Source organism: Sander lucioperca, chromosome 17 (assembly GCF_008315115.2).
Source record: "Sander lucioperca isolate FBNREF2018 chromosome 17, SLUC_FBN_1.2, whole genome shotgun sequence".
NCBI lineage: Eukaryota > Metazoa > Chordata > Actinopteri > Perciformes > Percidae > Sander > Sander lucioperca.
This window is the reverse complement of record NC_050189.1, coordinates 7,061,419-7,085,670: the sequence shown is the minus strand read 5'-3', so window position 1 is coordinate 7,085,670 and position 24,252 is coordinate 7,061,419. Positions and strand designations below refer to the sequence as shown.

At 39.4% G+C, this 24,252-nt stretch overlaps 2 protein-coding genes and 1 pseudogene across 3 annotated transcripts; all 3 read right to left on the bottom strand.

Moving 5' to 3' along the window:
- Window positions 1–6,045: 6,045 nt before the first annotated feature.
- On the bottom strand, window positions 6,046–10,138 carry LOC116053266 (E3 ubiquitin-protein ligase TRIM21-like). The gene is made up of 7 exons (XM_031304295.2): window positions 9,956–10,138; window positions 8,793–9,368; window positions 8,004–8,099; window positions 7,555–7,788; window positions 7,220–7,367; window positions 7,112–7,138; window positions 6,046–6,662 (listed from the first exon to the last, which is right to left on the bottom strand). The coding sequence occupies exons 1-7, from the start codon at window positions 10,109–10,111 to the stop codon at window positions 6,115–6,117; spliced, it is 1,785 nt and encodes a 594-aa protein (XP_031160155.1). The 5' UTR covers window positions 10,112–10,138; the 3' UTR covers window positions 6,046–6,114.
- A 655-nt stretch (window positions 10,139–10,793) lies between these two features.
- Window positions 10,794–16,489, bottom strand: LOC116053268 (E3 ubiquitin-protein ligase TRIM47-like). Of its 2 annotated transcripts, XM_031304297.2 has the most exons (3): window positions 15,898–16,489; window positions 11,702–11,932; window positions 10,799–11,570 (listed from the first exon to the last, which is right to left on the bottom strand). In XM_031304297.2, the coding sequence occupies exons 1-3, from the start codon at window positions 16,423–16,425 to the stop codon at window positions 11,544–11,546; spliced, it is 786 nt and encodes a 261-aa protein (XP_031160157.1). In that variant the 5' UTR covers window positions 16,426–16,489; the 3' UTR covers window positions 10,799–11,543. The 2 variants fall into 2 exon arrangements, with proteins under 2 accessions (XP_031160156.1, XP_031160157.1); XM_031304296.2 differs by having other exon boundaries at window positions 10,794–11,932.
- LOC116053267 lies at window positions 16,442–23,018 on the bottom strand (annotated as a pseudogene).
- Window positions 23,019–24,252: the final 1,234 nt, after the last annotated feature.

Sequence of the window (24,252 nt, the reverse complement as noted above, 5' to 3'; positions counted from 1 at the left end):
ACTTCTCCTGGACTCAAACTTGGATTACCTCTGTTTAACAGAATCATCATCAACATTCCAACTAATATGATTGACATTGCTGGGTATCAGTGCTTTAGAAAGGACAGAATGACAGGCAAAGGGGGAGGAGTATTAATATACATCAAAGACACATTTAAATGTCAATCGATCTGAACACCACCCTGGAATGTCTAGCCCTAAATGTAACCTATCGCCTTCTATGAATTTTAATATTTCTGTCCTTTATAATCCACCTTCTCATAATGTTAAGTTCTATGATGAATTAAATGTTATAGTTAAACAACTGGACTCTTATAGAGAGACAATATGGTATGGTGACTACAATATTAACTGGTCTGACAAAAACTGTAAACAAAAACTCAAAGCATATATGACAAAATTTAACTATCGACAAATGATTGTAGGACCCACAAGGATAACAAGGCAGACTAAGACTCTCATTGACTTGGTATTTACTAACAGACCAGAACGAATAACAAGGATTTAGAATTTGATTACTGGACTCTCGGACCACAACATGACTTTGACTGTCAGGAAACTGACGAAGAAGCGCCTGCAGTACTTTGGTAAACCTGATTATGAAAAAATACAATTCATTCTACCGAAAGGTAAAATTCTGCAATTTGAAAGAGAACTTAAAAACATAAACTGGGAACAAATTATGACACTAGATGATGTAGAGGAGTGTTGTAACTCCATGACTACATCTATTACAAGTCTGATGGAAAAATTTACAAAGCAAATAAAATCTAAACAAAAAGATTCTACAGTGCCCTGGATAACTAATGAAATACCAAAACTCATGAAAAAGCGAGATTTAGCTTTGAAAACATTTTTAAAATCTAAACTTAATACTGATCTCCTGATTTATAGAAGTTTAAGGAATAAAGTCGTAAGCGAGCTGCGGAAAGCAAAAATGACATATTACACTCATCTAATTGATAGTGCTAAATGTAACAATAATTCACTTTGGAGGCATTTAAATAATCTGACTAATAAATCAAATAAACACAAAAAGATTACAGAACTTAACATCAATGGCAATATTACAACCGATTGTGCCACTATGGCTGATGGATTCAATTCATACTTTGTACAATCTGTTAAAGAATTAAAGGAATTCCAGCCTGTGAATCCTCTTAATCATTCACTGAGAGTCACTGCAACAGATTCCTTTTATATTAAAGAGGTGTTGGATACAAAAGTTGCAGAACTAATCACTAAACTATCAAATTCCAAGTCTGAGGACATTTTTAGGATGAATAGTTGTTTTCTTAAAAAGTATAAGGATGTTCTTGTCAAACCATTGACCCATCTTGTTAATCTATCCATAAGAACCAGTACATTTCCCAGTGCATGGAAAAAAGGAATAATCATCCCTGTGTACAAAAGTGGTAGCCTAGACTCAATGAGTAACTATCGCCCTATATCAATTTTACCAGTTTTATCTAAAATTATTGAAAAAGTTGTAGTAGCGCAATTGAATTACCATTTAGAAGCCAGACAGCTACTCCATCCACACCAGTTTGGGTTTAGACCAGGTTATTCAACTGAAACAGCAAACTGCTGTTTAATTGAAAATGTAAAAAAAGTCCCTGGACAAGGGTAATGTGGTGGGAGCTGTATTTATTGATCTCAAAAAGGCATTCGATACGGTCAACCATAGTTTGCTTTTATCTAAAATGTTAAATTTTAATTTCTCAAATGAGACAGTGTTGTGGTTTACATCTTATCTCCAGTCTAGAGTGCAGTGTGTTAAAATTGATCAAAACATATCTGCACTCTCAGACATAAAAATGGGTATTCCTCAGGGCTCTATACTTGGCCCTTTGCTGTTTAGTCTCTTTATAAATGACCTACCTGCTCAGATGCCAGTTGTCAGCTATATGCGGATGATGCTGTTCTTTATGCACCCGCTCGGTCACCTGAGCAGGCTGCAGCTGTACTATCTACTAGTATGTCTGACATCCAACAATGGCTCATTCAAAATCAGTTAGTTCTAAATCTCTCAAAAACAGTTTCTATGTGCTTTTCCATTAAAAAACTTGATTTAAAAGGTAGATTCAATATTAATATACAAAATAAAGAAATTCATTCAGTTACAGAATTTAAATATCTAGGATTGGTTCTAGATCCTCAACTAAAATTTGACAAGCACATAAAGAAAATCTTAAAAACAACACAAAGTAATCTCAACTGTTTCAAACTAATCAGAAGCTACATCCCAAAACAGGCAGCCCTGCTATACATGCATGCTATGATTTTTACTCATATATCGTACTGCATGACAGCATGGGCACAAGCCGCTCCCACTGCAACCAAATGCATAGGTTCTGTATACAACAGAGCTATAAAAATCATGGATAAAAAACCAACACGTTACCATCATTGTACCATCATTAAGAAATATAATTTAATGAATTTTGAGAGTTTTAGCAATTTTTGCTTCCTTAAATGAATTCATAAGTGCATTAAGCATTTAGCACCTAAGCCACTAAGTTCATTTGTTGAGAGACTGAGCAGCACCAGAGTCACTAGAAGTTCCACAAATCATGACTGCAAAATACCATACTGCAGGACCAGCTTAGGCCAGACGACCTTCTCTGTGAAGAGCGCTAAACTTTGGAACTCATTACCATCTGACATCAAGACTATAACTGACTTTAGAGTGTTTACCTTCAGGCTCAAAAACTGGTTAAAAACAAACCAAAAGTGTACTCATTTTTAATTATTGTAAGTAGGTCAGATTTGTATTTGATATGCATATTTTTATACTATGTTTATTATTCTATTTATTAGGACTGGAGTTGTTTATATATCATGTTTTGAGTTTTTGAATTGAAATAGTTAAGTATGTAAATTTTATTTTGTATAAAAGCCCAACCAGGGACTGGAGTTGAAAATTAGCATTTGCTATAAACTTTTTATGCAGTACTTCAGTGACAAGCTTTGTTTTTGTCACTATGTCTGTTTGCATTGTCCCTGTCAAATAAATAAATGAAATGAAATTAAATATTGGCAGGACCTGGAACACACTCGTCGTATACGCCGATCCAGAGCATCCCAAACATGCTCAATAGGTGACATATCCGGTGAGTATGCTGGCCATGCAAGAACTGGGATGTTTTCAGCTTCCAGAAAATGTGTACAGATTAGGGGTGTGCATTGGCACTGCCCTCACAATTCGATTCGATTACGATTCACCAGGTAACGATTCGATTCAATTCTACGATGCATTGCGATGCATCAAAATTCTACTGCACACAAGGCAAATTTTTCATCAGTCATGAGGCAATACAAGCAGTCAGATATTGAACAACAGATTTTATTGGCTGCTATGTGTGTATTTTCACTCTCCTGTATCTTTGACATAAATGCCATTAAATAAAATAAAATGGTACAGGGTATTGGATATGGCATTTTCAAACCTGAAAAAGAAAACCTAAATCATTGCTTTCAGTGCTTTGAATGACTGATGATTTGTTGTTGTTGAAGCCAACTCAGGATGCTAACGATCAACATGGTTCGTGAAGTTAGTTGTATTGCCAACGTGCTTGATTTTAGTGTGGTAGGTTTTAGTGACATAATTGATTATGGCACTTTGCCGCATCGATGCTGAATCGTGCATGCCCCGCATTGCGATGCATTGCCGAATCGATTATTGTTGACACCACTAGTACAGATCCTTGCAACATGGGGCTGTGCATTATCATGCTGCAACATGAGGTGATAGTCATGGATGAATGGCACAACAATGGGCCTCAGGATCTCGTCACGGTATCTCTGCATTCAAAATGCCATCAATAAAATGCACCTGTGTTCGTTGTCCATAACATACCATAACCCCATCGCCACCATGGGCCACTCGATCCACAATGCTGACATCAGCAAACCGCTCACCCACACAACGCCATACATCCTGTCTGCCATCTGCCCTGTACAGTGTAAACTTGGATTCATCCGTGAAGAGAACACCTCTCCAAAGTGGCAAACGCCATCGAATGTGAGCATTTGCTCACTCAGGTCGGTTATGACGACGAACTGCAGTCAGGTCGAGACCCCGATGAGGACGACGAGCATGCAGATGAGCTTCCCTGAGATGGTTTCTGACAGTTTGTGCAGAAATTCTTTTGGTTATGTAAACCGATTGTTGCAGCAGCTGTCCGGGTGGCTGGTCTCAGACAATCTTGGAGGTGAAGATGCTGGATGTTGAGATCCTGGGCTGGTGTGGTTACATGTGGTATGCGGTTGTGAGGCCGGTTGGATGTACTGCCAAATTCTCTGAAATGCCTTTGGAGACAGCTTATGGTAGAGAAATGAACATTCAATTCACGGGCAACAGGACATTCCTGCAGTCAGCATGCCAATTGCACGCCCCCTCAAAACTTGCGACATCTGTGGCATTGTGCTGTGTGATAAAACTGCACATTTTAGAGTGGCCTTTTATTGTGGCCAGCCTATGGCACACCTGTGCAATAATCATGCTGTCTAATCAGCATCTTAATATGCCACACCTGTGAGGTGGATGGATTTTCTCGGCAAAGGAGAAGTGCTCACTAACACAGATTTAGACAGATTTGTGAACAATATTTGAGAGAAATAAGCCTTTTGTGTACATAGAAAAAGTCTTAGATCTTTGAGTTCAGCTCATGAAAAATGGGGGCAAAAACTTCTGTTGCCTCCAAATATGTTACCTCTCCACAACTGTGATGTTTGGAAGCACACTTTTTTTCTGAGAAAAGAAACTTGATTCAATTTGAAAGTTTAGATATTTTTCTTTTTCTTTAGAGGTTAAAAAAGAATTTGTAATGACAGCACATTTTGTAAATAATCAGGATACATTGAATGTAGTGTGCAGCACCCCACCCCCTAAGAATAAGTAATTAAATGCATGTGTAGGCTACTAACATTCCCAAAGTTACCATATAGGTACATTTTACACATTTGCTTTTACAAATTGTATGCATCATCTATCATAAGTCTTATAAGTATTGTATTCATTGTATTATTGAATGAACTGACCTTACGGGGCTGCACAACTTTCATAACATTTACCATAACCATAGAAAATAAATATTTATAATTTGCATAGGCATTTATAACAGTTGTTGGCATAGTTCTGGTAAACACATACTCCCAACTCATCAACTACAGCTGCTTGATCGCTGAACCTAAGCTTTAACCCAGGGGTGTCAAACATACGGCCTGTGGGCCAGAACCGGCCCGCCAAAGGGTCCAATCAGGCCCACTGGATGACTTTGCAAAGTGTGAAAATTGGAGAGAAGTAATTAATTCCAATTCCAAATTTACCACTTTAATCTCAGAGAATATCCAAGTTCTTTCTAATTTAATCTTAGAAATTCTGAGTTTTATTCTCAGAATACTACCCTTCTCTCCCGGGTCTGTTACATTATTATTTTTTCCTACAATGGCCTTAGAACGCTGTCATAGCAATAGCTACTTGCGTTTGCTAACATCAAGCTGACAAGAAACTCTGTGGCAGATAAAGTTTCTGATCTTTCTGGAGTGGTTTACTGGCCACTTGAGATCAAATTAGGGCTATGTGTCCCATGAATTAAAATGAGTTGGACATCCCTGGTTTAACTATGACAAATGTCGTTTTCGCTGGTCACATGCACACAAACATTTTATTTTTTCAAAATAAACTTCAGTGTTCACAGAGACACCTTGGTTAAAAAAATGCATTGTTAGGTTTAGAAAAAAAAATTATTTGGGTTAAAATAAGTAGGCTATGTTTGTTACGTAGTTAAGTACATTTAGGTTTGCGGAACTTGGTTATAAAAAGATCAGCGTTTGTTACGTAATGTGTCATAACTTAATCATGTGAATTTTGGTTTCACACAGAACACGAACAGCAGTCTCCTGCGTGAAAATCCTGTGTTTTTTTAAGATTATTTTTTGGGGCTTTTCCCTTTCTTTGATAGTGACAGTGGATAGACAGGAAAGGGGGAGAGAAAGAGAGGTGATGACACGCAGCAAAGGGCCGCAGGCCACAAAGTCCCCCTCCATATTGTACGAAACTACGTTTTTGACTGGGCCAAACCCACACAGTCTTCACAACATATCCATGTCCTAATCACAATGTTTCACACCACAAATAATCAAAGGATCAGTGTTTTTCTCATCTTGTTTTACATGTAGACTGAAATATGGGAAGACCTCGTCAATGAAGGAACACTCAGTAAAGGAGTAGATGTGAGATTGAGCCGTCACATCGTAGAAGGACACGAGACCTTCCTCGTAGTCCACGAACACCCCAACTTTCTTAGGTTTGTCTTTCAGGGAAAGACGAACTGGCGGTGCTGTCAGGGCTGCGTACTTATCATCTTCATAATGTACGGTAACCCAGTAACCGTTATCTGGGTTCAGCGAGAGTTTCCCCTTGCGGTTTGCGTCGCCTCTAGCCACACCCAGGTCCCAGCCCGTCTTGTTGCTGACCTCCACCTCCCAGTACGACTTCCCAGAGATCAACCTGTTGAGCCCCAGGATGCTGGCAAACAGATCATACCTCTCTGGAGCATCATCTACTTCTTGGTCCTCCCCTTCATCTTTCACTTCTTTCCCATCATCAGAAAGAATGAGGCGTCGGTGCGCCGTGGTTGGATCCAGCTTTACATCCACTGTTAATTACAAGTTGAAGATAATTATGTAACGTGAGGGTTCGATATGTGGTGGTTGTATCACTCTAAATAAGAAGAAACAGCTGGATGGAGATGGTAGCTTTGTTGAGCAGCACTTTACTGTTCTTTCCACTTCGCCAGCTGCACAACAACACTTCCTTGTTTTACTCCATCACATGTAGCTGAACTAACCAATCAGACGCTAGCAGAACTTAGACTCAGGTAAATGCGAGGAAATCCACAGAGGTAGATTCTTAACTGCTGATGTAAATAATTAAACATGTAGCCTAAATATGCAAGTACTGACTGTTTAAACACAAATATGTAAATAGTAAACTGTATAAACATTGTAAATACATTTTTGTAGATTCACTCAAATATATGAATAATTTGTAAATCTTACAATTAGAATAAGTGTTTTTGAAAGATATTCACAGGAAGTCACATACCTGTAAACTTTGGAACTCTCTGAAGCTCTGTGAAGTGAAGAAATAGTTTTAGATCAATTAAGTCAAACATTTAGCTTTTGACATTTACCGCCATGATTGAACTCTTACCAATGGAGGTCAGATTCTCCAGTTTCTGTTGAATTTGTTCCAACATGGTTGTTGTGGTTTTTCTCATGGTGCCGAAAGACAGCAATGTGTCGAGCTCTACCTCCGTCGAGTCTTTGAGGTTGTTGGGGTCTTGAAGAGATGGGTAACTCTGAGACAGGGAGAAAGAGAGAGAAAGAGGAGATCAACCAACAGGATGCAGAGACAAAGATCTAAACATACAAGCCACGTTGATTTAGAGGTAATTTGATCAAAATACATTGTGTAGCTCTTCAAAAGACACACTTTCTCTTTGTCTGTTAAACATATATGAGTCGAAAATGGTTCATTTTTCTCACCTGAAGGAAAAGGATGTGATCGTCAAGCGCATATATATCGTCCAGCTCAGAGATGGTCTTCTCAAGCCTGTTGATCTCAGCTTCCAACTTCAGTTGGATGTCTTTTGCCTCTTTCTCCACCGCCTCCATCCTGTCCTGTACTGGCTTAAGAGCTGCTGCATGGGCTTCCTCCACAACGGCAATCACAGTTGTGAACACATTCTCGATATCCCACCACTCATTCTCCAGCTGGTCCTGGAAATGGAAGAAAAGCAAGAGTTGTCCATTTGACATTTGACAGTGTAATTTTAACCAATCTTGAAGCTGCATTAGCATTTATGTGGGACACTGTACAGTTGTTCCAATAACTGCTATGCTGTTTTGAAACTTGCTTGGAGGACTCATCTGATTGGCTCGTCAATCCAGGTCAACCTATAGGATCAGTAGTGGTTGTATTTTTTGTAACTTACCTTGCAGCTCTGAAGAGATGCATTAGTCTCATCCACCCATGATTTTCTCTTCACAATTTTCTCCTGTAACTCTGCCTTTGTGCTTTCAACCTTTGCCTGTATTTAACAAAAAAGCAAGTCAATATCCCAACTTCAACCCTCATGTCATCATTTGCGTACGTCTTTTTGGTGTGTTTGCAACTATTATTTTGTCCACATATCACAATGGATTAAAGGTCCCATGGCATGAAAATTTCACTTTATGAGGTTTTTTAACATTAATATGCGTTCCCCCAGCCTGCCTATGGTCCCCCAGTGGCTAGAAATGGCGATAGGTGTAAACCAAGCTCTGGGTATCCTGCTCTGCCTTTGAGAAAATGAAAGCTCAGATGGGCTGATCTGGAATCTTCTCCTTATGAGGTTACCTCCCCTTTCTCTGCTTTGCCCGCCCAAAGAATTTGGCCTGCCCATGAGAAAGAGAGACATCATGGCTTTCAAACGAGCAAAGTGGCAGTTGGTCAAGGCCACACCCCCAACCTCCACCTTGCCCCCCCTCTCTCCTCCTCAATAGCTACAGACAAAGAAATGGAACATACTAAGGAAAGCTCATTGTGGGACTGGCTCTAGTGGCTGTAATTCTGCACCAAGGCTGAATTATGGGAAAGAGACTTCAGATACAGTATTAGGGGACCACTAAGGTCTATATAAAAGCATCCAAAGAGCACCATGTCATGGGACCTTTAAAGTAAATGTTCACTACTGTCAAGACTTGATTCAAAAATGTATAAGTCCTTCCATATGCTCATTCACCTTCTTTTTGACCCATTCGTCTTTAATAGGAACAACCTCCTCCTGATCTTCTTCCAGACAAAGTACACAAATGCATCTCTCTCCCTTCCTGCTGTACAGCTCCAAGGGACGTCCATGCTTCAGACAGGCCCTCTCATCCAGGTTCTCCACAGGTTCCACCAACTTGTGACCCTTCAACCTTTTAGTTGAAGAATGATTCTCCAGGTGGGTCGAACAATACGAGGCAAGACACACAAGGCAGGACTTCTTAGCCTTCAGCTTCTGCCCTGTGCAAATGTCACAGGCCACTTCACCGGGCGCCAGAGTGTACTTACTGTCTTCCTCCTGGGTCTTTTTCACCTGTTCGGCAATGCTTCTCAGGACGATGTTCACATCTGGGATACTCCTCAGAAACTGCTTGCATAGGGGGCACAACCTGTCATTGTACTCGCAATTGCTGTCCAAACATTCCTTACAAAAGGAGTGGCCACAAGCTGTAGTGACAGGATCCACAAACAGACTCATGCAGATAGAGCATTTCAGATGTGTCTCCATTGAGACAGTCTCACTGGGTGATGGTCTAGTGGAGGCCATATCTGCATAAAAAGAAAATCATGAGTGAACTGACTTCATTGTGAGTGTATTGAATTAAGCAAGCTTGCAAATATTGATTAATGCATCTTCTCATTTGTAAGAGGAAGAATGTGTTAGTTCTTTCAAAAGCCGCATAGTCTTGCTTTAAATTGTCATTTGTCAACTGAGCAACTTATGTTTAACATGTGTGCTTTATGCTATAAGTATCAGCAAGATGTCAGCACATCTTATCAACCTACTCTAATGGCCAATATGTACACTGCTTACCTATATTGTGCATTTTTTTAATTCTTACTAGTATTGTTTCTGTTTTCTGCTAACCCATTAAGAAAGTGAAATATTATAGATGCAGATTGTCATTGTATTCCAGTAATTTGTTTTTTTCACTAGTGGCTGACATGTATGGATTTCAAAACTATTTTTCCACCCAAGAGGATTGTGTTGTACTGTATGAGTAAAAAAAATGTTCCTGTACAATGTAGAGTTTCTACAACAAGCCACTATTCTATAAAATTTTAGGTGAAATTAAGAATAAATACTTAATGAAATGAACACGTCGTCTACACAAGAATCTTTGTGCACAACACATAAGTCTTGAAAGGGGTGTAAACATCCAGCTGTAGGTCCCGTTTACTCTTATCAACCCTCACACCCTTTGGCTTGCATCCTATCCCCGTCTGGTGTATTTTCAATTCATTATAAGTCGTAACTTTGGACCAGTCACAGTCACAAACCTGGAGGCTCATGTCTGAATCGTTGTTTGTGTCTGTTTGGGACACTGTAATGGAAGAGGCATTACTGGTGACACCACAAATAATAAAATATGAAGTTATAAAATTATGAAAGAGTTCAGGAACAAAGAAACTCCTCCCCAAGCCACAGAACTTTGAAGTAATAATGTCAAATGTATCGTCAATCCAAAATATTTAAAAGTACGCAATAAGATGTAGAGTGTAATATTACCTTTCAGTTATTGAAATGCTCCTTAGCTCCCCGGCTTCTGTCTCTTTCTCTCTCCACTCCCACCTAGTGTCTCTGTGTGTGTGGGTGTGTGTCCTTCCTCTGGTCCGTCCTCCCGGTTAGGTTTCATTTCTGTTCAAAAGCTATGCCACCAACTTCCTTCTCTGAAAGAGGCATGTGGGCATGCAAATGACTAACCAAATTATGTTTGTCTGCTGCAGGGTGTGTTGCATGTTGTGAAAGTTTAAACAGATCAAATATTAGACTCGCCAAAATCGTGATTACAACTTTGCTCAATGCTTTACTGGTAGACTGAAATTGATTAAATTCAATAAGGTTCATTGTCAGTTTCTGAGGCAAAAGCATAACTACAAAAGTTATTTTTACTTTTACTTTGTTTTGCATGAAAACAGTGATTTGGGTTTGACATTTTATTCATTTGACCAAAAAAAAAAAACAACGTAAACATTTAAACACTGGAATATTGAACTGCATGTGTAAAAATAAATTGGCATTGCACATTTGCATTTCATTTTATTGCCATGTTCATTTTTTTTTTACAAGGTGCATCATGTTCCAGTACATTATAAAATACATCATCCACCCAGGCATAAGTTACATTCATACAACATACTGTATTCTCTCAGTGAATCCTCCTGAATCAAGTGATTTCTTCTACTGGATTTAGGCAATTACTGCCATTGTTTTTGAGGTTTACGTTTTTTTTTTTTAATATATACAAATCATTAATATTTTATTTGCACATATTAAAAAAAAGCTAAACAGCTCAGCATGTACATTCAAATGAATCTTAAAGTAAACAGTTGATATTTTGAGACACTTATTAATTTTCTGGCAGAGATCAATACCACTGCCATATCTGTCCACTAAATGCAGCTACAGCTAGTAGCCACTTAGCACAAACACTGATGAGTACAAATAAAATGGCAATTTGAAGAACAATTACACTTAGGTTTTGTAACAAACAAATTATAATGTGTTAATAGGTAGATTTTATGCTACACTAAGATGGATGTAGCCCTAATATTTAATGGATGTGGTGGTGGCATCCATCTTCTCATCTATTTCTCCACCAGAGAGTAAATAAGCGGATTTCCCAAAAGGTCGACCCATTCCTTTGAAGCAAACACCATCCCGCGTATGCTGCTGAAAACATTCCAGTGCTCTAGAAGGTAAATCATCATGTTTGTCCAAACGTTAAGATGGAGCAGTGTAAAGAAATGTCTGTAGAGACGAGAGAGCGAGTGTGCATTAAAGGAACAGTGGCAGTGTTTAATGTAACAAATACTGCATATTAAAACAAAACAAAAGTGATTTCATTGAGTGATATGTTGACTTTCGACCATGGCGCAAACCTGTAGGAAGTGGAGGTCGTCTTCAGTCTGTGAGAGCTGCTCCAGCTCAGTGTTTCTGCGCTGCAGCTCGGAGATTTCTTCCTCCAGTTGTCTGATGAGCTCTTTATTTTGTGCCCATGCCTCTTCAGGGTTTTCTCCACTGAGGTCTACAGAGCGCTTCATTTTGTCAACTTTACTCAGTCTCTCTTGAATGGCTTGCTGAAGTTTCACCCTTCTCCATTTTAGCTTAACCTGTGGGAAAAAAACATTTTGTCATCAGAACTATGTGTGGCATGTGACAAGCTGCAGACAGTGTAAATTACATAAATGAAGCTCAGCGTAAATTCTTTCAGGAAAAATTCTAAACCTCATCCACCTCTCTCTTCCTAAAACTGATCAGCTGTTTTGAGGCGTTCACTTTTCAGTTAAACCAACCAGAATTGGCCATGAATTTCACGAGCCAATCACAGCATGTCATCCCTGTGTTAAATCTGTTCTTCTCTCTGCTGCTGGCAGTTATCATTTCAGGCAAAGCGTGCAACCCTCCTCCTCCCCTTCCACCTCCAGTCATCGTCACCCACGGCACCCTGGGTCCTCCTCCGGCAGACCGCTCCCGTCGGCTCCTTCGGTCCGGTCTTCGGGCTCCTTCGCCACCACCACCAGTGTCTAGACTCCATTGGGGGGGATATGTCTTGATTTTTCTATCCCTTTAAAAATATTTCATAATGATGGAGTCTAATCTCCAAAGACGCTGTACATTTCATGTCATGTATGTACAAATAAACCTTTGCATATCTGCAACGAAGTCTCTCCTGATTGAAATAGAGACCAATGCTGTTGCAGTGATTTTAAGAGAGACCTCACTTTTGCTGAACAGCAGCCAGTGTCTATAACTTAAGTCTGTTGTTGACTTTTATAAAAATAAGCATTTGACATATTTGCTGAAACTATACTATACACGAGACAGATCATCTGAGAATTCATCTTTATCTGCCTCCCCCTAGAAAGTTTGCTCGGCCGTGCTTGGTTTTGGTTCGACTGTTTAACACCGCGGCCTTATCACAAACTCATTTTACAACTTAACAGTACACCCAAATAATGCTAATAAATCAATACTCAATGTCATTGGTGCATTGTTGTCTGCAGCATTTAAACTCTGAAGCAAGTTGCAATCCCGACCACACCCCCCCCCCCCCCCCATTACTGATTGATGGTCTTATAATTAAAATTAAAAGAATTAAAATTAACAATTTTATTCTCGTCTTTTATCTAGTGGTATTTTTGAACAGATAAAGGACATATTTCTGAGAATTTCTCAAATGCGGGTGTGACATAGATTTTATGATAAATCAAAAGGAAAACAGTTGGAACTGTTTAGGATTTTGCCAAGTTTGCCTGATTAAACTAAGCCTTATAGCGACGGCTATATTGTAGGTAAAGAGAAGTACTTCCACTCTTGTTATGGGTAACATGAGTACAAAGTCACATGTTCCTGCGGGCCCCTGGTGGATGAGATGGTAAAGAAATATGGTCCTGCCAGTTTTCATTTTTATTTATTTTTAATCGTTTTAACTGCTCTTTAATGTTTTATGTAAAGCACTTTGAATTGCCCTGTTGCTGAAATGTGCTATACAAATAAAGCTGCCTTGCCTTATACTTATTCCTTTGACTGATGCAAAACAGACCTGCTTTTTACTGAATGTCTGATCTACTATTTCCTTTTCAAAAATGCTGTGGGTTTGTTTTGTAATCGGGATGATTATCAAATGAACTGTGGTATTTTTGTATAAATATGTGATTAAACGAGGACATGTTTGAAAAAATGATGTCACGCCAGTGGTTTTCTCCCAATCAAGACCAGATGTCCTCTAAAAGTTGTATCTTACAGTCAGAAATTATGTTTGAACCTCTGTGTTCTTTTGTTTTCTTTCACTTTACTGAAGCGGCCAAACAATATGCATTACGAGAAATCGCTGAAATCTTTTGCTTAGCTGTCAGGTTATCGAGCCGCATGAAAACTAGAAAAATAGACATCAGTTTTGTAAAAGGCAGTGTAGAGGCTTCGGTATTGGTTTAGGGACCGTTCGGTATTTATGGAATGGACCACCGGAGGAAAATAGGGGAGGGTCATGTCTTTATTTTATGCTGAGGGGAGGGTCATCCAACATTTTTTAGTCTGGGTGGGGGGGGGTCACCCAACTTTTTTATTCATGAAAAGAGCAAAATTTCAAAGTGGCCCGGAGTTTGCTTGGCGGGGGGGGGGGCAGGAGGAGCACTGCCCCCCTGGTGGCTGAAACAGGTAATTGCATCGTTTAAAAAATGAGTGGAATAATTACATCTATATCTTAAATAACACAACTAAATGGTGATAGGTAATACATCAGAGTTCATATACTGCTTTAGTAAAAAAAAAAAAATTACCTGGCTGACAATGGGAGCAGCAGGACGCAAAAAACGAAAATTATTGTTGCACTAGTCTGGACATCTTGCCGTGCCAACCCTGCAATAAAGGTTTCCTAAATGCCATGTATATAAATGTGATGTCAGCTTACTAATTGATTGCGGGTTGTGTGTAGATTTGGACTTTCATATGTTTATTCCACTTTGTTTAAACGGCGAAGTGGAGAGGCCTCGTTCACCTGTTTGGAGCTGGCTGGTGAATGTGACGCCTTGCTGGATACACTGTCATTTACCTTTTTGTGGATCTACTGATCGCTGTGGATTACTTTTTTTTCGTGTCATTGGATTACGGCAAAATACGGATCTTTTTTTCCCCTCAACGCGTCTTAACGTTTTATGGTGAGTTTGGAGAGGCATCTCAACAGACTGGAGGTCCAACACTGATTGTTCACCGTTACATTTTAGTTGAATTTAAGCATCCGTCTATTGCGTTCCAAAACAGCCGTGCCGCGATTGGATTTCCTAAGGGCGAATTGTTAAATTGTTACAATGCAACTTAAAATCTGCTTTAAAAATAAACATACGTTTTGGAACATAATGTTCAGCTTCAGCAGCTTTACCTATGTGCTAAAATATACAATGACGAAGCCTAGTGACAAGTCCATAGCAACCAGTGTTGAACTGGTTATATCCCAGCGTCCTTTGCTGAATGGTCTCAATGTTTTGTTTTATTTCATATAAATACTAGTTTACTAGAGGAGTAACTTAGTATTTGAAGGAATGCACGAAGTGTGCATTTAGTTTCCAGTGCTTATTGTGTTTCCACAACAACGTTAGTAAATAAATCTACTGAAATGGCCACCACACCATAACAGAGGAGTGGGATGTGTAAGATGAGAATGCAGAGGTTAACTCATGTATGTCATGGCTATAAAAATCAAATGGTATCTGTACTTCTTTGCTGAGTGCGAATTTGCATGTAAGGTGAGGGTCATTCCTCTTTTTCAAATCATTTTGGAGGGTCATAGGAAAATTATTAATGACAAGGGGAGGGTCACGCCTTTTTAGGTTAGATGCCACAAAACTCCTCTGGTGGGCCCTTTAATTAAATAACGAACAGTCCCTTAATGGGTTTCCTGTTGAAGTGATTTTAAGAGAGACAACTTTTGCTGAACAGCAGCCCATGTCTACAACAAGTCTCAGTTGGTAACTTTTAAAAAATTATGTTTGACATATTTGCTGAAACTATTATACATGAGACAGCTAATCTGAGAAACAATCTATTGCCTCCCTCTAAAAAATTAGCTCAGCAGTGCTTGGTTTTGGTTCAGCTGTTTTCAACACTGTGGCCTTGTCAAACTCATTTTACAGCTAAACAGTAAACCCAAATAATATACTAATACATAGTTTCTAAAAACATTTGAGACGGGAAATCGGCATTGTAGTAACAGGATCTTGATTCATATTTGATCAGCGCTGCCTAGTTTGACTCCATCTCATGACCAGTCATTAAAGACTCCTCAGCACTGGTTGTTTTCCTTTGGGCACGGTGGTAACTTTCAATACTAGGCAGCAGAACGTGATTTTTTTCCACAGATTTTTGTTCTCATGTACTACTGCCAGGATATAGTGAAAATTTCAGCAAAAAAAATATTTGTATAAAAGTTACCACCTGCAGCTTTAAATGACTTGCCAAGTCCAATATTTGGGCTGACAAAGTCGCTGTCCTTTAAAAAGGAATACGCACATTTTTTTAGTGTTACAAAAACATAACTGAACCTCATATTTCCCGGTGTGGTGCTTTTATTAGACCTTACCTTCTTCTTTGCAGCTTCTTTGTTGATAGAAATGATGTGATGGCCCCTGTGTTCTGTCTGGGCGCACGTGGCACAGATGCATGTTCGGTCACTCCTACAGAACCTGTTCAGCTGCTTTCCATGCAGTCTACACACAGAGTCCTCCAGGTTCTTTACCACACTGATCAGAAGATGGTGCCCAAGATCTTCGCTCCGGTAATGTGGCTCCAGATGAGTGGGACAGTATGAGGCCAGGCATTCCAGACAAGACTTGACTGCTCTGTGCTTCACTGGGCAGAAATCACAGGGAACCTCTCCAGCTTTTAAAGGCTCAGCTGCCTCCTCAGTTGAGGCACCAGCATGGAGCGTTTGGTCTGTTTTCAGCTGTGGCCTGGTGGGGAAAAAGGCCTTGCAAAGTGGGCACTGACAGGCCCCATTGATCCTCCAGTATTCGCCTATACAGCCCAGGCAGAAGCAGTGTCCGCAAGGGAGGGAAGCAGGGCTGGTAAACTCGTCCAGACAGATGCAGCACTTTGGAGGCTCTGACATTAGGTCAAAGGGTTATGTCTGTGTTTGCATGTGTGAGAACATGCATGTGGGCAGATTTGCTGATGGTATCAGCATGCACAAATGATGTATTCCATTGGTTGTAGATCTGAACAGAAAACAAAGACTTGTCCACATATGAAAAAATAATAATAATAATCTTTATACATGGGGAATTAATATGTCATTACACACACTACACCCAGGTCTGAATTACACACACATGCTCAGTACCTATACATGCACTAATGAGAGATGTCAGAGTGAGGGAGCTGGCCATGGAAAGGTGCCCCGAGCAGTTGGAGGTTCAATGCCTTGTTCAAGAGCACTTTGGCAGTGCCCAGGAGGTGAACTGGCACCTCTCCACCACCATACTTTGGTCCGTATGGGGACTTGAACCAGTGACCTTCCAGTTCCCAACACAACTCCCTACTAACTGAGGTACTGCCAGTATACTTTAATTTGGCTGGCAGGATCCCAAAACAATGGTGACAAACAAGTTTGTCTCAGTCTTTGTATCGCTTTACAGTATCAAAAGATCAACTACGTTTAGGGTTAGGTTATTTAACTGTATAATTACAATTCCTTTCAAGTAGGCTACTTAACTGTTAATATGCACCCTGCTTTAGAGGTATTACTATATTTCCTAAATAAAGTGGAGCTGAGTCCAGCAGGATCTGGTATGATGGTACATGGACAGTGTAGTACAGTACTGTACAGAGTTCAGTGGGAACTTAACTGCTCACATTTTCAAGTGGAAAGGGGCGTAGGTTAAGGATGATGACTGTAAATGGTTACAGTCATCATGGTTAACAGTCAATCATATCTAAATTTACGAGGGGATGAGTGTTTTGTCTAAAGGTTCTCAGGGAAGCCGCAGGCATCAACATAATTCCAGGTGCTCTGGTTCCCTCAGTCCCAATTTGGAAAAATGGGGAATCATATTTTTTATGAAACATCTTAAATTACAGTTGTGAGACAATGTGGATTAGCGGACCTCAAAACTCACTCAACTCTCGTCATAACTGTTTAGAGGTTACAATATATACACTTTATCAAGGCCCAAAAGTAACAAAGGCAGGAAGGAAGCTAGAATATGCAGAATTAATATATAAAGAAATCAATGAATATATTAAAAACATTAATTTACTTTATTATGGACCCTGATGCACAGCACAAGTATTGTTTATCCTTTGGTGGGAAAAATACTCCGTCAAAAAGTCCCAGCCAGGTATTCTAAAATGAATAACCTTTCAGCTAAGATAATTATTCATACACTGGCATCAAGTCAAAAGAGTGGAGAGCATACTACGTCAGAGCCATTGTGGTAATTTCAAAATATTGCATCCCCCTGGCCAATCAAAATCAAGATACTAGTAAAGATTAATTCAAGATGCCCACTATAAGATTGCTACATTAGTCAGAATACATAGTTAAAGTATTTACTGTCAGACTAAAGTGTCTAAAAGTGAAACCGACTCACTCACAACATATGAACTATGACATCAGAGCTCTAGTTTATCAAACACAGCTTGTCACTTCCACTTGACTTTTTTTTAAACTTTACTTACAAATACTGAAACATTAAAATAAATTTTGACATACCTTTTGTTGTGCAGCTACCAGCTCGTCATTCCTGAGGCGCCAACAGTGTTGTGTTGCACTCTGTATCAGTTGGTTGTTCCCCTGTATAGGTATAGACACACCTATCACTGCTGGGAAAGAGGGCGGCTCTTTGGACTGTCACTTCCTGAAGGCTCATAAACTAATGTTCTCCTGATAAAACAGCTCAGAATACAGTTGCAGCTCCAGAAAAAAAAAAAAGGCGAAAAACCCTCTACTGTAGGTTTATTTTAGTAATAATTAAAACCTGTTAATATCGCAATCCACTTTTATTAATGTGAAAAAGTCAGTATATACAGTCCATTTTCATCAAATTAAAACACCATTTTTCAGCTAACTACCCACACAAGTACCGTTACCTCCAAGACTAAGGAGGAAATATACTAACTGCATTGGTTTGTGGTTACAAAAAAAAAAAAAAAAAAAAAACAGTGGCTCTCCACTATGTAATGTAAGAGGTGGAAATGACAACTCACTTTACAAATCTATGAACCCAACTGAACAAAGTGATTCAGATTAGCAGTCACTGACTACTCTCACATTCTCCCCAAGCTAAGCAGTCGCATACACGTTTAAATGCATGTCGGTATGTACGTTAGTATGTGAATGCATCACCATTCAGAAGCAATTCAGCATGTACAGGATTTGAAGACAACATCTGCATCTCTGTGATGTTGATTCTGACTGTCTTAGTAATTTAAATATATGAAGTTTAAAAAAAAAAAAAGAAAGTCAATGCTTCATTACTTTTATTGTTTTTTGAAGCTGCCATCATAATCCCAATATGCATTACAAAAACTTCAAACGTAGGCAGCTGTACAGACTGGAACTTTCATATCATACACTGGAATAAACTCACTTGTTAACTTGTACTTTGAGGGAACTGATGCGGTTGTATACATCAATGCTCTCAAAGCCACCAGACTCCATTGAAAACACAAAACAGTGAGGTGCTAGTCTACTGCTGCCTTGATGGGCTAGTTAGTTTGTGTTATTGTTCTGGTCATTTATTAGCTTGTTGGATGGAGTGAGTAAGAATGAGGTAGAGACGCTTTGTCTCATATAGGAGAGAGTAATACCTACTGAATACCTAGTTGAATTTAATCAGCAAGAAAAGTAAATCAATTGTAATATATCACCTTTATATTGGCTCATCCTGGTCAGTTCTGTCAGAAATAAAAAACAGTTACGGGATACTAATAAATTAGAGATATCTTCAATGGTGAAGAGTATGCAGCAGGTCTTTACCTGGGTCTGTCAGGGTGTTTAGTTCTGATAGGAAAGTGTGCACAAGAGGAGTCATGGTTCTCAGCGTCTCCACGCACAGGTCTGGGTAAATCCTGATCTTAGACCAGTCCTTGGTGTCTGATATGGTGCTCAGGGCCTGCAAAGTCTGAAATGATTCACAGACACATGATCATGCGTTTCCACTGAGCTATATGAAACCTTTAAAAGCCAACCATTAAAGACAAACATTTTATTCTAGTGATGTTTGTCATCTTGCTGTCGCCTTAAATAATTAAGACTAGGACTATTTCCCAAAAATAGAACCATTCCCTTAATGAATTTCATATTTCTGGCTTTTTGGTCAACTTAAGCTCCCAGCCACCTGTTTTTAATGCACATGATCTTGAGTAAACACTGGAAATAAAAATGCCGCAATATTGCAACATTTGTGTGCTCAGCTAAGCTGGAAAAGTAAAAGATTTTCTAGAAATTCAGTATTTGCATTCTCTCATCTTTTTGCTCTTCTGCCCTCATGACCCTCAAATTGATGGGGTCGCCCATTAAATGCATCAAATTTGAAAATACTGCCTATCCTTGTATCTCTTGCTTAAATCTCAACTTAAAGACCAGCGAGCTTAGGAGAAAGAAAAGGGAAAAGAGGGAACCGATGACGTCAACATGACTAACCTGCAGAAGGTGAAGGTGGTCGTCACTTTGTGAAAGCTCCTCCAGCTCACAGTTCTTCCTCTGCAGTTGGGCGATCTCCTCCTGCAGCTCCTCAATCATCACTGTCTCTCTCTTGGGATTTTTGGATCTTATTGATATTTGATTTTAGCTTAGTATGGGCCACTTGTACATGATTCATCAGAGTATTGAAGAGCGTATCACTGTCATCTACCTCTTTATTTGCTTTTTCCTATAAAAAATAAAGTCACGTCAGTGTCACAGAATTACACGCAAGTGTAAAAAATTAGTACATGTACAAGTACTCACTCTGCTAATTTCAGAAGAGTCTGTGAATTCCTTTATTTTTTCCATTCTGTCATCAATCATCAATTTGATCTTTGCTTTCTTGGACTCAATGTTTTCCTAAAATATGAAATTTGAAGACAAAAAAAGGTTTGATCATTCCATCCTGTATTCAAGATTCTGAGGCATTTAAAAAATAAAATAAACGTACTTTCTGTTGAGCCCCTTCTTCTTCAATAGACACAGTCTCGTGGTATCTGTGGTCCGTCTCCATGCACAGCAGACAGATGCACACCTGCTCATCCCTGCAGAAAAACTCCAGGATCTTCTCGTGCTTCTCACACATCCTCTCCTGCAGGTTCTCCAGCGGGTCGATCAGCTTGTGTCTCATCAGGGAAGGAACTCTCAGATGAGGCTCCAGGTGGGCTTCACAGTACGACGTCAGACACCCCAGGCAGGACTTCAGGGCCTTGTACTTAATGTCTGCGCACACATCGCACTTCACCTGCCCCGGTGCAATAGTGTTTTCAGGTGTCTCAACTTTCCTCTTCTTCATTTGGACTGAAATCTTCTCCATAACCATGTTTGTGGAGATCTCAGGCCTCATGTGGAATCTTTTATTGCACATCGGGCAGCTACATAAATCACTCTTGTCCCAGTGCAGGCTGAGGCAGGTCTTGCAGAAGTTGTGACCACAAGGTGTGGTGACCGGGTCGCTGAAGACGTTTAGACAGATCGGACACTGGAGATTATCCTCCGGAAATGAAGCAAGGCCACTGAAAGATGACATGATGGAATCTCTGTGGGAGAAAATGGGATTTGATTAATATGCTACGTAGGGCTGCACGATATGAGGAAAGAGAACGTTGTTGAATATTGCGATAACGATTACTTGTGATACATAAACAGTGTTCTTAAAGTCTACTTAGTTCTGCCTTTCTGCTGCTTTCAGTATTCTGCTGAAATACAAGTTGCTTGTTGAAGTTACAAACAAATGAAAGGAAATCATTAACATTTTATTTAACAAATTCAACACTGAATTGGTTTAAAAACATTATAAAAGCAGTTTTCTGACATTTAAAAAAACAAAAAAAATAAAGTGCCCTGCCACACAAAACCATTTTTACTTGTATTTTTTTAAATATGTTAGGTCCATATGGGTTTGTTTTATGTTGTGAATGTGAAAATGAACTGCTACCTCCTCTGTCAGCTCTAGCCACTGAAAAGAAATAAGCGGAGAAATCAGGCCAGTTACAAAAGCTGGTCAGTCTGACGTGGTGTTGCTTGAGCTCATTACTATTCATGAGCTCACCCAGTTGCGCTGGGTAAAGGATGCTGATAACCAGGCTCTCATTGGCTAGCTGTTAGCCAATCAGAGTCAAGCAGCTTAGCTCATTGAATATTAATGAGAACTGGCACAAATTGAGCCCAGTCTTCCTGCAGGCTTTCTATGCCACGCTAGAATGGCTTGAAACAAGGTAACCAAGGCATTTCTTTCCACACAAAATGTTACTAAGTCCATTGTAGAACTTCAGACATTACCACAAAGTAATGAAAAAAAGACATTGTGCAGACCTAATGCTACATTATCCTAGTTAAAAAAAAATAAATAAAACAAAGCCAAAAAGTTAGATAGGTCTTTGAAATCCAGTCTATTTTGAGGTTGTTTACAATGTGAATCCTGACCTGCCCAATGAGTCATATTCCCGTGAATCAGCTTGTACATCTTATCCTGCATCTCATGCTTACAGTTCTGTACTTTAAAAAAACACAGAACAGCAGAAATCTGTTGTAAAAAAGGACTCCTCTGACTGTGGTGGCCACAGCCACATAATTCATTGTTTAAGGTTGTACACACTCATCCACATAACCATATGTTCAGTTAAGTTGCAGCCAAAGTGAATACAATTTGTTTGGTTTAGAATTACTTCATTAGCACCTAACAATACACTGTTTCACAATTTACATTGGTTATCATTTTTGCCATTTAGTTCAATTAAAATAGGCTACAATTTGTAGCCCATATTAATTCATGTATTTGTCTTGGAGTTACCTGGCTGCTGAGTTCTCATCCTGGTTGAACAAAAGACAGGATAGAGGAGCAGTGCCTGCATGGTTTTTTTAAAGGCTCTGAACTGAAAACCCACACAGGTGTTTCCAGTTAATCTGGCTGATTAGACCTCTTCCCAGGACTGTGTGGGTGTGTATAATATACTGATTGATTGACATCTTCCCAAGTCTCCGGTTAGCTTTGTTGCAGCTGTTAGGGCAGGACAAATGCCGTCTTTATCATGTTCTTACTGGTAGATGAAGACGTGTGACCAAGGCCAAAACCTAGCAACATTTAAAGCAACACTAAAGCACTTTTCCTGCTTCTGTCCCCCTACAGGTTGGAAGCAGAATTGTCCATTACCACTGTCATAATGTCTTATTATGTCTCATTCAAACTACAGATCCGCTACCCAATCTGGCATACTTGCATAATGTAATGTAATGGACAATTCCACTTCCAACCTGTAGGGGGACCAAAACAGGAAAAATGCTTTAGTGTTGCTTTAAAATGAAACGGGGGTGCGTAGAACACCGTGTTGTGTGCGCAAGTGCTATGCCTTTTTAATCACCATGAGTCTTTGCTAATTGGCTATCAGTTGTGACACAGCGGACACTGCCACCAAACGAGAGAAAGAAAACATACCTCAAAGCCTGTTGCACACCGTTTGCCGTGGTTTGCCACTGTTCCGGGGAAACATGTCGTTCAACCCGGAAACCGCAGCGAAACACCTTTTCAAAAATCAACGTGCCCCTTGTTAATTTCCGTCAAAGCTCTGGTCCACCTTTAACCTGAGCAGAGGTCTTATCAGCTAGAATAACTGAAAACACCTGTTAACCCCCAGCATTGGATCATACCAAATGATCGGACAGCAGGTGTGGGGGATAAGGGTTTCTTTCCTCCAATGTGTGTATTTATTGGTTTGGTAAGCTTCTACAGCATATAAGTGTCATTCATTTGTCATTTGGGAAGTCTGTTATTTATGTTAACATTTTTGTTTATTAGCCTTATTTTTTAAGTAGAGTTATGTTTTGTTGACCTCTTGTAAAGGCCCTAGGCCTATATGATTGATTGATATTTTTATTTATGTGTCATGCCACTAAGTGGCACATCCCACACGGAGTTACATGACACCAATACAACAGTAATTAATTCAAGAGCTATATCTCTTTTTGCACTTTAAACCTGTGTTCCTTTACTGTTTGGTCCATGACACTGACTTTCTGTAGACCTTCTGTTACTTCCAGAGTCTCTCACAAGCAAGGCCATATAGTAATTATTCTTTTTTTTAACGATTCAATACTCATCATCTCGAGACAAGCCATGAGAAGCTGAGGCCGAGGCGGCTCCAGTTAATGTAGCCTAGTGGCTGTGATCAAGTGACATCAATTGACTGAGACAATTGAGAATATTTATTGTTTTAATTAATGAACACACTTCTCTCAAGTACACAACATGTACAGCATCAATCACACTTAATAAAAAATTAAACATGCAATCATGAAATCAACCTCCCCCCATTAAATCATGGGATATAAATTGTTAGTGAGCTTTAAAGGTGCTGTTAGGTGAATGTTGTTTTTGGACAGAGGTAGGCAGAGGGGTTTCTCTCTGCTTCCAGTTCTTATGCTAAGCTAAGCTAACTGGCTGTTGGCTCTAGCTGATGCTATATTTACCGTACATACTGACATAACAGAGATATAAATCTTCTTATGTAACCCTTGGCAAGAAATTGAATAAGCGTAACTCTATGTAACAAAGCAAAAAGCTTATTTCCTAAAATATCAAACTTTTCCTTTAATTAGTTAGTTTAGAAGTGCTGGTAGGTAGATGTTTTGTACGTATTAATGCTAAGCTAAGCGCTTGCTAGATCTAGCTTTATAGCGGTATCTAACTTATCTAACCCTCTGCAAGAAAATAAATATGCATATTTCCCAAACTATCCCTTTAAGGCTTTGTGG